Source organism: Rhopalosiphum padi, chromosome 4 (assembly GCF_020882245.1).
Source record: "Rhopalosiphum padi isolate XX-2018 chromosome 4, ASM2088224v1, whole genome shotgun sequence".
In the NCBI taxonomy this organism is placed as follows: Eukaryota; Metazoa; Arthropoda; class Insecta; order Hemiptera; family Aphididae; genus Rhopalosiphum; species Rhopalosiphum padi.
In genome coordinates, this window is record NC_083600.1 from 49,283,329 (window position 1) to 49,297,728 (window position 14,400).

At 24.1% G+C, this 14,400-nt stretch overlaps 1 protein-coding gene across 3 annotated transcripts; it reads left to right on the forward strand.

Annotated features, from left to right (window-relative positions):
* Positions 1-3,403: 3,403 nt before the first annotated feature.
* Positions 3,404-12,832, forward strand: LOC132929739 (uncharacterized). 3 transcript variants are annotated; one of them, XR_009662142.1, is made up of 11 exons: positions 3,404-3,635; positions 3,776-4,061; positions 4,347-4,497; positions 4,832-4,961; positions 5,354-5,529; positions 5,592-5,901; positions 5,972-6,132; positions 6,189-6,372; positions 6,544-7,339; positions 9,108-9,176; positions 9,259-10,164. XR_009662142.1 is itself a non-coding variant. In XM_060995292.1 (10 exons), coding segments are annotated over exons 2-10 (2,187 nt in total). In that variant the 5' UTR covers positions 3,404-3,635; positions 3,776-3,783; the 3' UTR covers positions 12,635-12,832. The 3 variants fall into 3 exon arrangements, 2 of the variants coding, with proteins under 2 accessions (XP_060851275.1, XP_060851274.1); XM_060995292.1 differs by lacking the exons at positions 9,108-9,176; positions 9,259-10,164 and adding an exon at positions 12,634-12,832; XM_060995291.1 differs by having other exon boundaries at positions 9,108-10,164.
* The last annotated feature ends 1,568 nt before the right edge of the window (positions 12,833-14,400 follow it).

Genomic DNA, 14,400 nt, shown 5'->3' on the forward strand with positions numbered 1-14,400 from the left:
AAAAAAAAAATTATTAAAATTACAATGTAATCATTTAAATTTATACCAATTATATTTAAGTATATTGTAGACAATATTTTATAAAAAGATTTAAAGTTAACTTATATTTGTATACCTATATTTTGATAAAATTAAAAATTATATGTGTTAATAAACTTTTGGCCCGCTAAGAGCATTTGATATTTTTTGTGGCCCTTCAATAAAAAAGTTTGGAGACCCCTGGTGTAGATCGTACAGGAAGCTTCCGCAAATATACTAGTGTGTATGAACATACGAATATTGTAGTATATATTATAATGTCTATACTCTATAGTTATATAATTAAGTAATAAGTTGGTATATCGTATATATAATGTAAAAATTAAATATAAAATAAAAAGTAAATTACATTTACAAATAACGTTATAAAATATAATTTAATAGTATATTAACTACATGTCCAAATACTCAAAATGATCAGTTTTTCATTAGATTTTAAAAACCCTAACAAAAATACTTATTTTGTATAATTATTATTTTTATTTGAAATTAACAATCTGTACTTAATAGCACAATAAGAAAATGTGATACAAGAAAAAAAAATATACAAGGTATCAAAGCATATTAATTATTAATAAAGATAGTTTACTATAAATTATATAATATAATACATGTTATGTTTGAGGAAAGCAGCTACTTGTTATAGTGATACTTTCATTTGGACTTTGGTAGTAGTAGTATGTATTATATAATACCTATAAAGATATACTTACTAGTACTATATGTATTTAATATATTATATTTTTGAAATAAAATAAATTTTTAACAATAAAAAATAAACTATTGACACTATAGTTATTTAAACATAATATACAATTAAGAAATATAATAATACAATATTTATATAGAGTAGGTACCTATTTGTTACTGGTTCTATATGATTTATAGAAATTTAGGAGATACTTAGATTTACCAAATAATAATTTTAATAAAATTCGTCATGACTCCAGATTTATTTATATGTGTACTTTATGTATACAATAGTACAAAGTGTCTGCGTTCTGCAATCTAAAAATTTACCTGACCGTATACAAAGCGTCCGAGATTCGCCTTTTAATGCTGCTCGATCGTTCAAAGTGACCTAGAACCCACAATGCTACAATAACACGGTCGGAAGATTTATGTACTATAGTAATTAGTAAGTATCAATCCATGATTTAGATTAGGGCCGTGACTATAATTATATCTTTTTTAAACTGAGCTGAACAATGATTGTATTAATCTAAGATTTTACAACGTTATTTTTATTTTATTTTAGGGATTCATGATAAGAAGTAGAAAAATTGCATCGATCATCAACCTTGAGGGTGATTACTGATTAGTGATTACTAATTGCAAATTACTAATTAGATCTAGTTTGTACTTTTCAACTTTTGAGAGATCAAAATAAATTTAATGTTTATTTAAAAATGTTCGTTTAGTCAAATACGAGTAGAAAAATGAATACAAAAACACATAAATTGTTCTTATAGCTGTCTACAAATATTAAAAACATAAAAGGATATAAGCACAATTTTTCATTGATATTTTTAATTTTGAAGTTCAGATTTTGTCGAAATTACAAAGAATAAATAATGATAATTATTTTTACACGATTCAAAAACATCTGTAGGGATATGTACACTTAACAGATATTATAAATTTTACTATACACAATGGTTAATGATAATTTTAAAATATATACTATGTAGATTCATTTTAACTATTTTAAGCTATTATCTATTTATACGTTATATACTATTAACATATTTACACTGTTCTACGGTTTTGCAACGGTGGTATTAACTATACCTATAATCTATATAGTATAATGACTCAAAAGTTAAATAATACCTAATAACTAGGGCTGTGAATTAATTGCACAAAAAAACCCTTAAAAAATGCATTTAAAATTCCAACAATTATTGTATAAAATACGCTTTAAATGTTTTTTAATTTAATTTTTATAATTTATATTATATGCATAAAAATGTATTTATTTAATAATAAAAAAAAAATTATAAAAAGTTGATTTATTCTTTAATAATGCTATTCGTCTGAAGCATTTTTTGAAAGGTTTTCGTGGATATTAATTAACGGAATTTAATTTAAAAATACCGGAAAATGAATTAAAAAAAGAAAATATAATCTAAAAAGGCAAAAAATGACCTAAAAAATTAAAAACGTCAAAAAATGTTAAATAAAAGTTTCATAAATGTTGTTACATAATTCAAATTATGCACTTACAAAGCTACGTTTCACAATTACCAAAAAAAAATTCACTTTTCTACAAATTCACAGCTCTTCTAATAACAAATAACAATAAATAATAATAACTTAATATGGTATAAATATTACAACTAGGTATAATAATTAGATATCAATCATATATTAAGTGCAATGTTTTGCATAAAAGTAAAATCAACCTATCCTAATTTTATTAACCAAATATTATTTACCCATTAAAAAATAGATTTTTTTTATAGCAATAATGCAATATCAGAATACATTTTATGAAATACATACTTATATTAATGATATTATAGGCGCTGACGGATCATTTCCACTCAAAATTGTTTTTCGTTAACGATGATGTATCATTGAATTCAGAATTTAACTTATCGATTGATGAGACCCACAACTCAATATATATAGACATACTATATAAAAATAAAAATAATTAAATAACTATTGCAGCACTGCCTATACTGTTGCCATTAAAATATTGTGCTACTAAGCTACTATAGCTCGTTTAGTCGTTTAGTTTTAGTGGTATTATTACAGTAATAACTAATAGGTACTGTCGCCGACTTCGGACTTGGACTTAGTACGTAGGTAGGTACTTACCGTATGGGTTGTCTGGCTGTATGGCGTATGCATGTATAACAGGGGTGGGCAACTGGCGGCCCGCGCTACATTTTCAAATTACATCGTACAATTTCAAAGCCAATCGTCTATACTCCATGCTAAATTAAAATGCATATTTTGAATGATCTTATTTTTTTGCTCTCTATACTCTGGCCCGCTAAATTTTAATTTGCTCAAAATTAGCCCTCTAATAACTTTAAGTTGCCCATCCCTAATGTATAGCATAGACAAGTAATAAGTGTTATAGCCGAATATTAAATCAAATGGTACCTAATCGCCTACTTTTTTTTCTTCCAAGTTTTTTCGAGTAAAGTAACTCGATCCGGTCCCGCCATTACTGCCATTTTCAATCCCAAGGATATTAAAAATATTTTTCGCGGTATTAATTTATTTGTACACAATAATGCGTTTATCAGCTGTACATAACTCAACACTGTACTCCATGAAAATTGATTAAACTTATCGTATTATGTACCCCACCGCACGCCTTGCAATTATATTATACCATCGATAATACTATTATACCTATGTCTATATACAACATTTTCATTTCTTACTTGTGTTATTCAAATATTACTTTTCCAGTTTTGCGTTTAGACATTCAACTATTAATTTTGCTTCTACACATAATCGGTTTAATAATATGAATTAAAATATTCATAGCTTATTGATTGTATTATTGCGGCCTCGAGTATGATTCGAGAGTTTTATTGATATTATAATTTCTTATTCGACTAAACACCTATAAGGTGGGTTGTTTTTTATTATTGTTTACGAACTGTTTAACGTTTTGTTCGGTGAAAATAGGTTTATGTATTGCGGACAATTGTTTATCAATTGCCAAACGTGTTATTAATGAATTAATATTACAATTATGTTTGTGCAACAGACGTCAAAATGATTGAATATTCAGATCCGGAATTCGAAAAGAAGCTTATGCTCTTAAAAGACACCCAGGACGCAATTCAATCATTGTCTTCGTGGTGCCTTAAACGACACGAACATTACAAAAGCATAATCGCTATCTGGTTAAAGGGTATTAGGAAGGTGAAGATTGAGAAACGCTTGACTTTGTTTTATTTAGCCAATGATGTCATACAATATAGTAAGAAAAAGAATTACAAGTTTATTGACGGATGGGCTACTGCTATTCAAAAAGCTATCCCCTATGTTAGGTGAGTTATACTATATAGTTATAACATTTTAGTATATAACAATATGTGACAATATAATGCAATTAATACTGTAATTGAACAGAAAAAAACTAGGTATTATCCAGGTATTACCTACTATATTTTTTTTAGTCAACAATATTAAAATACTTACCTTAAGTAAGTACCGATTAACAAATATATTTTATTAAAAATTTATTCTAAAACTAAATGTTTCTTTAAAAATGTATATCAAACATTAAAAACATTTCTGTATTTCATATTTGAATGAATTTCACTACTTTTTAGAGATGAAAAAATACAATCTAAAATTTTAAGAATTATTAAAATCTGGGAAGAAAGAGGTGTTTATGATGATAGTTATTTGGCTGATTTAACTGGTTTGTTAACTACACCAATTCAGAAATTAAAATTAGCTGATCCAGTACAAGAATTTCAAGTAAGTGTTTTTTTTTTTAAATATATTAATATAGGTAATAAATAGCAAATTAATTTCTAAAAGTGATGACTACATATTATGGGTTCAGAGTTTTCTTAAAACTGTTTTTTAGTAAGTTTTATACTTTTGATTCAATAATATAAATTAAAAATCACAAATAAGAAGTATTACTATATTCTGTTAATTGTTTGGTTATAACTAATATTAACTTCTTATAGCATATTACTTATGTATTTTTAAATTATTAATTATTATTTATTTTAAAATAGTATTTAAATGCATTTTAAAAATATAAATTTTTTAAATTATTTAAATGTGTATTATGGTTCTTTAGATACATGCATTGGCAGTTAAAATACGTTCTTGTGTTAAACTGGAACAGATTACAGACTTGAAGATGAAGAATTTAAGAGAAGCTAATCTACCTCTTACTAATAATGAAGCTATACAAAACATGTTAAAAGGTAATATATATTCTGTGGCTTGTTGCAAAGAGCTGATGATTTTTAGTAAACATGTTTGTGTGTTTATATAAGTTGACAAGTTAACTATTTTTATTATTCTCTACAGAGATTTATAATTAGTCTAAAAGTAAAAATAGTAATATTTAATTTTCAAAAAAACAAAATATGTATATTATTCATATTTGTTTTGAGATTGGCTCTTCTTGTACAAGCCGACAGGCTTATAATATATTGACTGTATTGTCAGATTTAAAATATTATAACAATAGTATTATTGCACTATTACAAAGTTTATATTACTATTTTTAGTCTTGTCCCGTTCTATTAAGATAAATTATAAAATGTATAAATATCCATTATAAAAAAATTTACATACTAGTGTTTTTTTTTAGATCGAACACGGAGTCACGAGTTTCTTAATGAATTAAATGATGGCATGTTAAAAATTGAAAGTTACATTAAATGCCTCAAACGAGAAACTATTGATCGTGCTCAACTAATAGATGCTTTAGAAGTTGCTACATCTTATTATGAAGAACAGAATGGCGAAGTTAAAACTGTTGCTCAAGTAAAAACAATATGTTTGTCTATGTGATGTAACAGTAAATTAATTAAAAATACCAATTTTAGGCATATTTTAATTACACTAAAAGAGTAAAACTTCTGAAGAGTAAATTGGAATCTTTAGTTGGTTCTATGCCAACAGACAGTCCAATGCCTTCACCTGATATTAACGCACCATCCCCTTCGAGTTCTTCAGTTTCTATTGAAGACTTAACTGTACATAATATTAATTATGACACTGTATTAAACTCTGATAAATATATGATAAATTCTTCGATGGAAAATAGCATCAATGATTCTGATATTTATGTGCCCACTACAGTTATCAATAATATTAAATCATATATTGCTCCTGACACATACACTACTGTTCAAGGTATGTTAATTTATATTTTTAGTGTTAATATTGTTTAAAATATATATATGTATATTTAATTTTTGTTTAGAGTTGTATGATCCAGCTTCTGTGAGTTTTCCAGCAATAGAAAATCAAGATCAACAACCATTAACTAGCCAGTTTCCATATGATGCTCCATCACCACCCCCAGATGAAACTTTTGCCTATTCAGCATTTCCTAATCAAACGGATATATCATATACTAATGATGTATGTATATATTTCATTTTTGCATTATAATATTTATAATAATTTTTATTTTACAGATAAGTAACCATGATAAAAGTTCTACATATTCTACGAGCAGTTATGAAGCTTATGTGCCTACTCCAATGCCATCTAGTCAGCAATTTCTAAATTCTGAATTCTCTAATAATATGATACCTCCTACCAATTCGTCATCACTTATAAATGAAAATACTATACCAGTATCTCATGTTCCACAAACAGGTAATTTTAATTATAAAAATTTTCTTTGATATTTTTGTCTTATTTAATTCAATATTTATATTTATTAGTTTTTCAATTTTATCATTTTTGATGAAATATTCTTCTAACATTTTATTTTCAAATTATGTTAAGATACAACAATTATTAATTGTACTTGTCAAACATTTGCAGATTGGGATGTAACTGTACATAATGATTGGTCAACAAATGACACACCAGCATCACCGCCTTTTCATGAAAAAATATCCTATCAAAACACTCCCAATATTAGTAAATCTGATGGAGGGCCAGGAATTGATCATTGTGTTTTAGCATCAAAAATAATAGATAGAGATGAACGAATTCCTCAAGAAATTATTACTAAAACTTCTGATATTGACCATAGAAACTTAATAAGTTTGACACATTCTCCAAGTATGAATTCGTCAGTAGTATCTGTTGATGTTGATTACCGAGCATTTCCTGGTATTCCCATGCCACCATCACCACCAGCTTTGCTTATGGAAGCAGTCAGTAAACCACAAAAAGATAATGTAGAAAGTGTCGACATGGATTTGAGTGATGATGATGAGAAGCCTAAATCAAACCATGATCAAAAACATCCTGTACTTTTACCTCCACCTCTTCCACCACCAATGCCTTTTGACTTTGACCAACAAAGTGTACCAGACGTTACAAACCAATGGGAACAACCATCCCAACCATGGAGTCCCACTTTTAATGATAACCAGTGGAATGTAGAACAATCAGAACCATGGAAACATTCTAATCAGTGGGAAATAGAGCAAAGTGATTCAAACTTTGTTCACAATCAACCTCAACTTCAGTGGCCTCAACATGCTCAGAGACCAGATTTTAGGCCAAAATGGAAAAGAGGAATTAGTAATTGGCCAAGAGGAGGCCCTAGATTCTTACCACCAAATAGATGGACTCTGGGACCACGTTTTGGACCGAGGAATCAACCTTGGTAAGTGAACTGTTTTAAGTTAGACTTAGACTGAAATGAGAAAATGTATATTTTTTATAATTTAATAACACTAAGAATTGCTGTTGTTAACATCAAGGAACTACTCTTAAGTTGCTTGAACATTTTTGTTTCATTGTTATGTATTTGTATACTAATAATTTAAGTTGATTATTATTTACAAAAATGTAATGTTTATCAATTACATTAAAAAGGATTTTTTTATATATATATTTGTTATTGCTTTGATAATTGTATCATACCTGTTAGCACTTAACTGACCACGAATCTCATATTTTTCATTGTTTTATTTTTTAATTAATTAAAATAATTTGGTATTGCATATTTTATTAATTAAAAATCAAAATAAATTCATAGTTTAATTTAACCAAAGTTATAATAAGGTATTAAGTGCAATATATTCGTATAAACTTAAAAATGTATATTTACTAATAATTAATATTATCCAACTATTCTAAAATGTTGTGTTAAACATTTAATGTTAAAATAAATAACATTTTTTAATCAATAAATTTAAATAATATGTAAGTGTACATTGAAGTATTTGGTTTGTCAAGTGTTATCAATTTGTAGATCTAATAATGTGATCTGCTTAATATAATATTTCTTATTGTATTTTTTAATAAAATAAAATACTCATCAATGTGTTATTGTTAAATTTCGTACTTGAAATAGAAAAGAATCAACATTTGTAATTAAATATTAGTTGGGTGGTTTTTTTTATCTTTGAAGAATAGAATTGGAAATTTGAGTTTTAAATGAGTTGAGTATTTAATTATCAACTTTATTCCGTATATTACCTCCTTAGCATGGTATATTTTATAGTTATTTTAAATCTTATAAGAAATACTTGATAGTATGTTTTAATTAAAAAATAATAAAAATAAGTGAGATTTATTAAAATTTTTTATTGAAAATAAAATTAATAAGAATTTAAGTAAAAAAAAATAATGTACACATATATCAATATCAGTAGTTAAAACGATTATAATGATTAATGACATATTTTCTATAATCTGATGACAAATAAAATAAAATGTCCTTTAAAAATAGTCAATAACAAAAGTTTTTTTTAAAACTTGGTTAATAATGCTCTATAAAGGATTACAAATAATATTATATCTCTATTCTCTCACAAGTTAAATTGGTAATCATTTTTCAAACTTAATAGAATAAACTGTCAAAAAATATATGCATACTAAATCCAAATAAATCTGTTAATATATTTACAGTAATCATAAATAAATTGATGAAACTACTTTAATTATAATTACCTAATATATAAAAGACATATTCTACTACATTTTTCATTAATATTATTTTTTAATTTATTTCTTATTCGATACTTATAAACAGTCTCTTAAACTGTTCATATTAAAGCAAGAAATATTATGTTTGATTTTGATTATCCTTATTGAATTGCATTATTGTGATATTAATGTAATAATTATATGCCAGTCATAGTGTTATTATATATATTTCAATATATTCCTGTTGTTCATTCTTATTTTGAGATGAAAAAAGTTTTAGTTTTTATAATTTAATTAATGTATATATTTTCATAATTTTTTTTTTTTAATTAGTTATACATTTATTTTTTATGTAGAATTAATTTTTATGTACAATAAATGACTAAACTGTAGGATCAATATCTCATACATGAATTATGTATTTTGTTAGTATTGTAATTTTATACATATGGTCATAATGCTTTATCTCATAGTTTTCGTTGTTATGAAATACTCATTAGGTAACCGGACATCTACGATTTTGTCAAAAATGTGGGACTATGATTTTGATGAAGAATGAGTAATTGAAAGTGAGATCACTCATATAATATATATATATAAATGTTTAGTTAATGTTTTGCATTTTTTAATTAATGTTTAATGTGTTACCAGTGATACATTTGTAGTATTATATAAACAAGCACAATTTAATGGAAGGGCTCAGCCAACAGAATATCTTGGGTATTATTTAACTTTCTTCTTCAATTATGTATACTCAAGTATATATTTTATTATTTTTTTTTTTAATATTATTGTTGTAAAGTACAATAAATTTTAAATTAACTTAAAAATCACACATTAAAATGTTATTAATAAAAGTAAATAATGTTTTATGAACAAAATAAATCCTCCGAGGAAAGTTCTCAAATTGCGTCCCCATTAAATATTATGTATGAATAAATATACTTTAAAATATTGTTTATGATTTGTATTACATTATTATTTATTTTATTAGTATATTGTAATATTTAGTGTATGATTAGCCTACAGATATTGTTTAATATGTATCCTATTGTTTATGAAGGTAATTTTGTTTTCCAATTATGAAAGTTGTAAAAAATAATTTCCAAGCACGAGTTGAATAGTATTCAAGTGAGATTCTTCATTCATTAATTTTAAAATATCGTTGCCAAGAAATAATTGAGTTCAGTAAATACTTAGATTATAGTCAAGACCAATGTAACAATTATAACAGTTAATCTTTACTTTCCTTTCATAAATTGTATCATTGTTATCTTGTATGTTGTCCCTATCTTAAAAATATAGTAAATTTGCGTTCAGTAAAACCACTATTGTGTTCTTAGCTTTAATGTTAGAATAAACTTACCTATTATCAAACCTAAAATTAAGAACATATATTTATATGTTTATACATTGACTTTTATTATTATATTTTAATTTTTCGCATTATATGAATATTTTAAAATTGTAGTATTGTACATACTCATAAGTTATAATCATAATAATTGCAATTATTAAAAATAGTTTATTATTTTAATTAAAATGTATTATATAATATGTTTAATGTTATTAAAATGTAATAGTAGAAAATAATTAATAAAAAAACACATTATTTTAATTAAAATCAATGAAATGTGAATTAATAATTGACATATGTCATTTTACAAAAAAAACTGCCCATTAGTATTATTAATAATATTTAAATTTGAATTTTCTAAATAAAAAGACTAAATAGTGTTACTAAATATTAAAAACTTAATTATTGGTTAGGTTAACCTAAGGCTAGATCCATACAGAGACAACGATGTTAAAAAAATAGTTTTTGATTATTAATTTACTATGTGTAGATAATATTTTTTTACTATACAAAGTTTAACTAATATCATTTAAAAAATGTAATTACTAAAAATATGACATTACATATTTATACAAATTGCAAATGATAATCATAAGGTTTATATCAGATGTTAATTAAATCATCAAGTTAAGATATATTAATAGATTAATGTATGTATGTATTATGTTTGTATGTGTACCTAAAATATTATACAGACTTTGTTTAAACTTGCTTATTTTTGTTTACCTAAAACTACATAGGTACTTGATTTCCATTTAAAATACAATTTGAGTTTATTGAAATGCAATGATGTATTTACAGGAGTGGATGATGCGGCTAACTATCAACTGATTTGTACCCTTGTCCTTTTTTAAATATTTACTTTTGTTTTGACAGTATGTATATTGTCAGAAATGTTATATATCTATTTACAGTTTGTTGATGATTATATTATGTTCTTTAAAAAAAAATTGTTTTAATTAATACTTTGTATTTGTCAATATTTTCAATTGCTGTATAATGGCAATAACCATTTAATTTAAATCTTATTTATTTGTGTCAGGTGTATGATAAAATCTTATTTTCTACAATAGTGGGTACATTTAAAAAGTATACTAAACAGTTCCACATTATTATAAACATAATTTTATTGATTCTTAAAAATGAACAAGGTTATTAAAATTTAAAAATTATTTTCATGTAAGCATAGAACCTCTTCCCCATTCCACCCTAAATTCTATGTAAATACTTCAAAAGTGTTATGCCTTAACAATCTCCTAGATACAAATGAAAACCTAATACATCACTGCAAATGTATTTATAACAGAGATATTGTATCTATATTAAATTATTAGGTACTTACATATTATATACAGGGTGATTCTTTTATCAAACAAGTCTCAATATTTCTAAATCTATTAACGTTTTTGAAAATATTTTTCTTACATAGTTTCCAAAATAATATTTTTTAAGTTTTTTTATTTTTTGAATCAAACTTACATTTATATGTATGTTACATACATTTTAATATTCTGAAGCAGAATATTTTTTTGGGGTATTTCGATACATAAAAATTCAAGGTTATGTTATGTTAATCAAGGTGAATCAATTTTGAAATAATAAGTGATGTTTGATAAAATAATAACTCAGTATATTTTATACATTTTAGATTTTTTTTTAGTTTTAAGTTAAAAGAAAATAATATAATAATATATAACTTTAAAAAATAAAATTATAGGTATTATATTTTAAATAACAATATATTTAATTGGTTGTCTAATTAAGTTTGTTAATTTTGAATAAGTAGCCAAGTAGGTACATTATTGTTTTTAAATTTTTATAGTCACTATTTGCCTATTTTATATAATGACATAATGTTACTGATGTTTTTCTTAACTGTTTTATATGTATAATTTATTTGTTTATGCATTCTTTTTTCAATTTATTGGCCCATCTTTAACAATAATATGATGTATCATGTAATTAGCATGGTTTTTCTTAATTGACCAAGAGTTGTAAATCTCAAAAAATATTTTTAGTTTTTGATTTTTTTTTTAACAATACATTATACATAAGTACCCTGCTAAATTATTTACATTATGTATTAAAATATTTGTCTTCCTTCTCATATTTTTTTAATTTTATATATTCAGTATTAAAATTCCAATCTTTAAATTTAATCATACATTCTGGGACATTATTTTTCTAAATACAGTAGAATCTGCTTATTTGAGATACCACATAAAGGGGACAACCGCTTAATAGGGACAGATAGTCCTGAACGAATGTATCGGTTTATTAGTTATTTGATTAATCGGGACAGACGGATAATGGGGACAAATAGGTCACCACCCAATATGTCCCAATTAAGCGGATTCTACAGTATAAATAGAATTCTTTTTATTTAATATTGATCGCAAAATAAAAAATTTAAAAATCACATTGTCATGAGAAATAATGAGTAATTTTAATAATATATTTATAGTAACTACAATAATATAAGTCGGTATACAATATAGTCATATTTAATAATTATTATAAGTTTTGGTTTAGGTATTAACATTATTAACTACTTATTTATCATTTATGTTCTACGTTATTGAATTATTACATTTAATAAATATTGATATAATAAATGTAAATTTAGATCATAAATTAATATATTACAATATTGTATATTTTGTTTTCAGATTATAAAACCATAAAAAACAATCAAAATACAAATTTGAAAATCAGTTATTTGTCTTAAAATAACATCATATTCATTTGTAAGTAATTTATAACAACAAATATTTATATATACATGTTAAAATTAAATAGTTACTAATTATCTAGATTTAATATTTATAATAAGTGACTGATAAATACATTTAAACTTATTATGTAATATAGTATTGTGAATGTTTTTTATTTTTTAAAAAATATCCATGCAATTATTTTATTTATCTACATTAAATTACATTTAAAGAGTTTTAAACTCATACTGGTATACCTATACTTTTATTTTGGAACTTATTTACTCAAGAATAGTATAGAACTTAGTAAATACTTTATTATTTATTAATTATTATTTTCCCCTTCTCCCAATAATGCAATAAGCATTATCATTTTTTTAATACTAATCTATTTCTTTAATATTTTAGTTGTTTAATTTTTAAGTTTTATTATACTCCAATATATAATACAAACCATAAAAAAATCCAAAGAAATAATTTTCATAATTTACTATTTACGTTAAAATTATATCATATTATATTGCATGATAAAATATCAATAAAACTATAGGGCACTAAGTATATATAGGTACCTATTATATTAATGACTACAATATTATACCTTGTAGCAGTCTAGTTTTTTAATATATTTAACTATACTTATCTATGACTTTTAAATTTATGAATGAAGTTGATAAATAATAGATACCTGCCTACTCAATTAAAAGTGCTTGTTTTAATTTGAGCTCTATTAAAACCAATTAAGTTCAAACGTAAGTTACACACTTATACAATATATTAGTTGTAAAAGTGTTTATATTTTTATTTATATATATATAATATATATAGACATATTATATAGTACTTAGTCTTAGGTATGCAATAGGTAATGCTCAGAAGGCGGTCGTATCTATTTAATTTTAATACTTTATCGTCTTTATCTCGTGTTTTTGATAAAAAAAAAAAAAATTCCTAACACAAATTACGTGCATGAGATATAAAATAATCACACAAATCATATTATTATCATGTAACACATAATATTATAGATATTAGTAATTCAGTGACCTAAATTGCACTATTATAATATTTAAAATAAGGTCGACAAGTCTATATTATTATGTCGAATGTTCAAATAAGATACAGCGGATTTTTATTGTATGCAAGTTCGTTCCTACCTTCCTCTTTGTGTCCTAAAATATTTAAGTCGGTTGACTAGTTTTAGCTTTAGGTAAAAAAAATTGCGCAAAAAAATAAAACTAAAATATACCTAATTATTCATAATATTAAATACTAAATTGATATTACCTAACGTGATAAAAAAAAAAAATGTTTGTGTATGAAATATAATTCTGGACAGATACACTCTTGTCAGCATTTATTTCTTAGGCTTTAGGGTATAATTTTATTATAAATTATTTTATTGTTAGTAGAACGATATGTTGGAATAATTTTTGCCCAACATCACTTTTATTAAATTTATTATAATATTTATGTACCTAGGTATTTACATTTTATTTATTATTGTTATGTTATTAACTTATAAGTCAATACTTGGTACCATGTAGAATGGCGTGAATATAGAAATTCGTGGCAGAGGATATTCAAGGGGGATATGAAGGTAAGATCCCCTAGGTATCTTTTTTTAATAAGTTATTTACAAAATTCAAGAAATAGAGAAACTATCAAACAAATACTGTCATAAAAATAAATAATAATATAACAAAAAAATACTTATTTCAG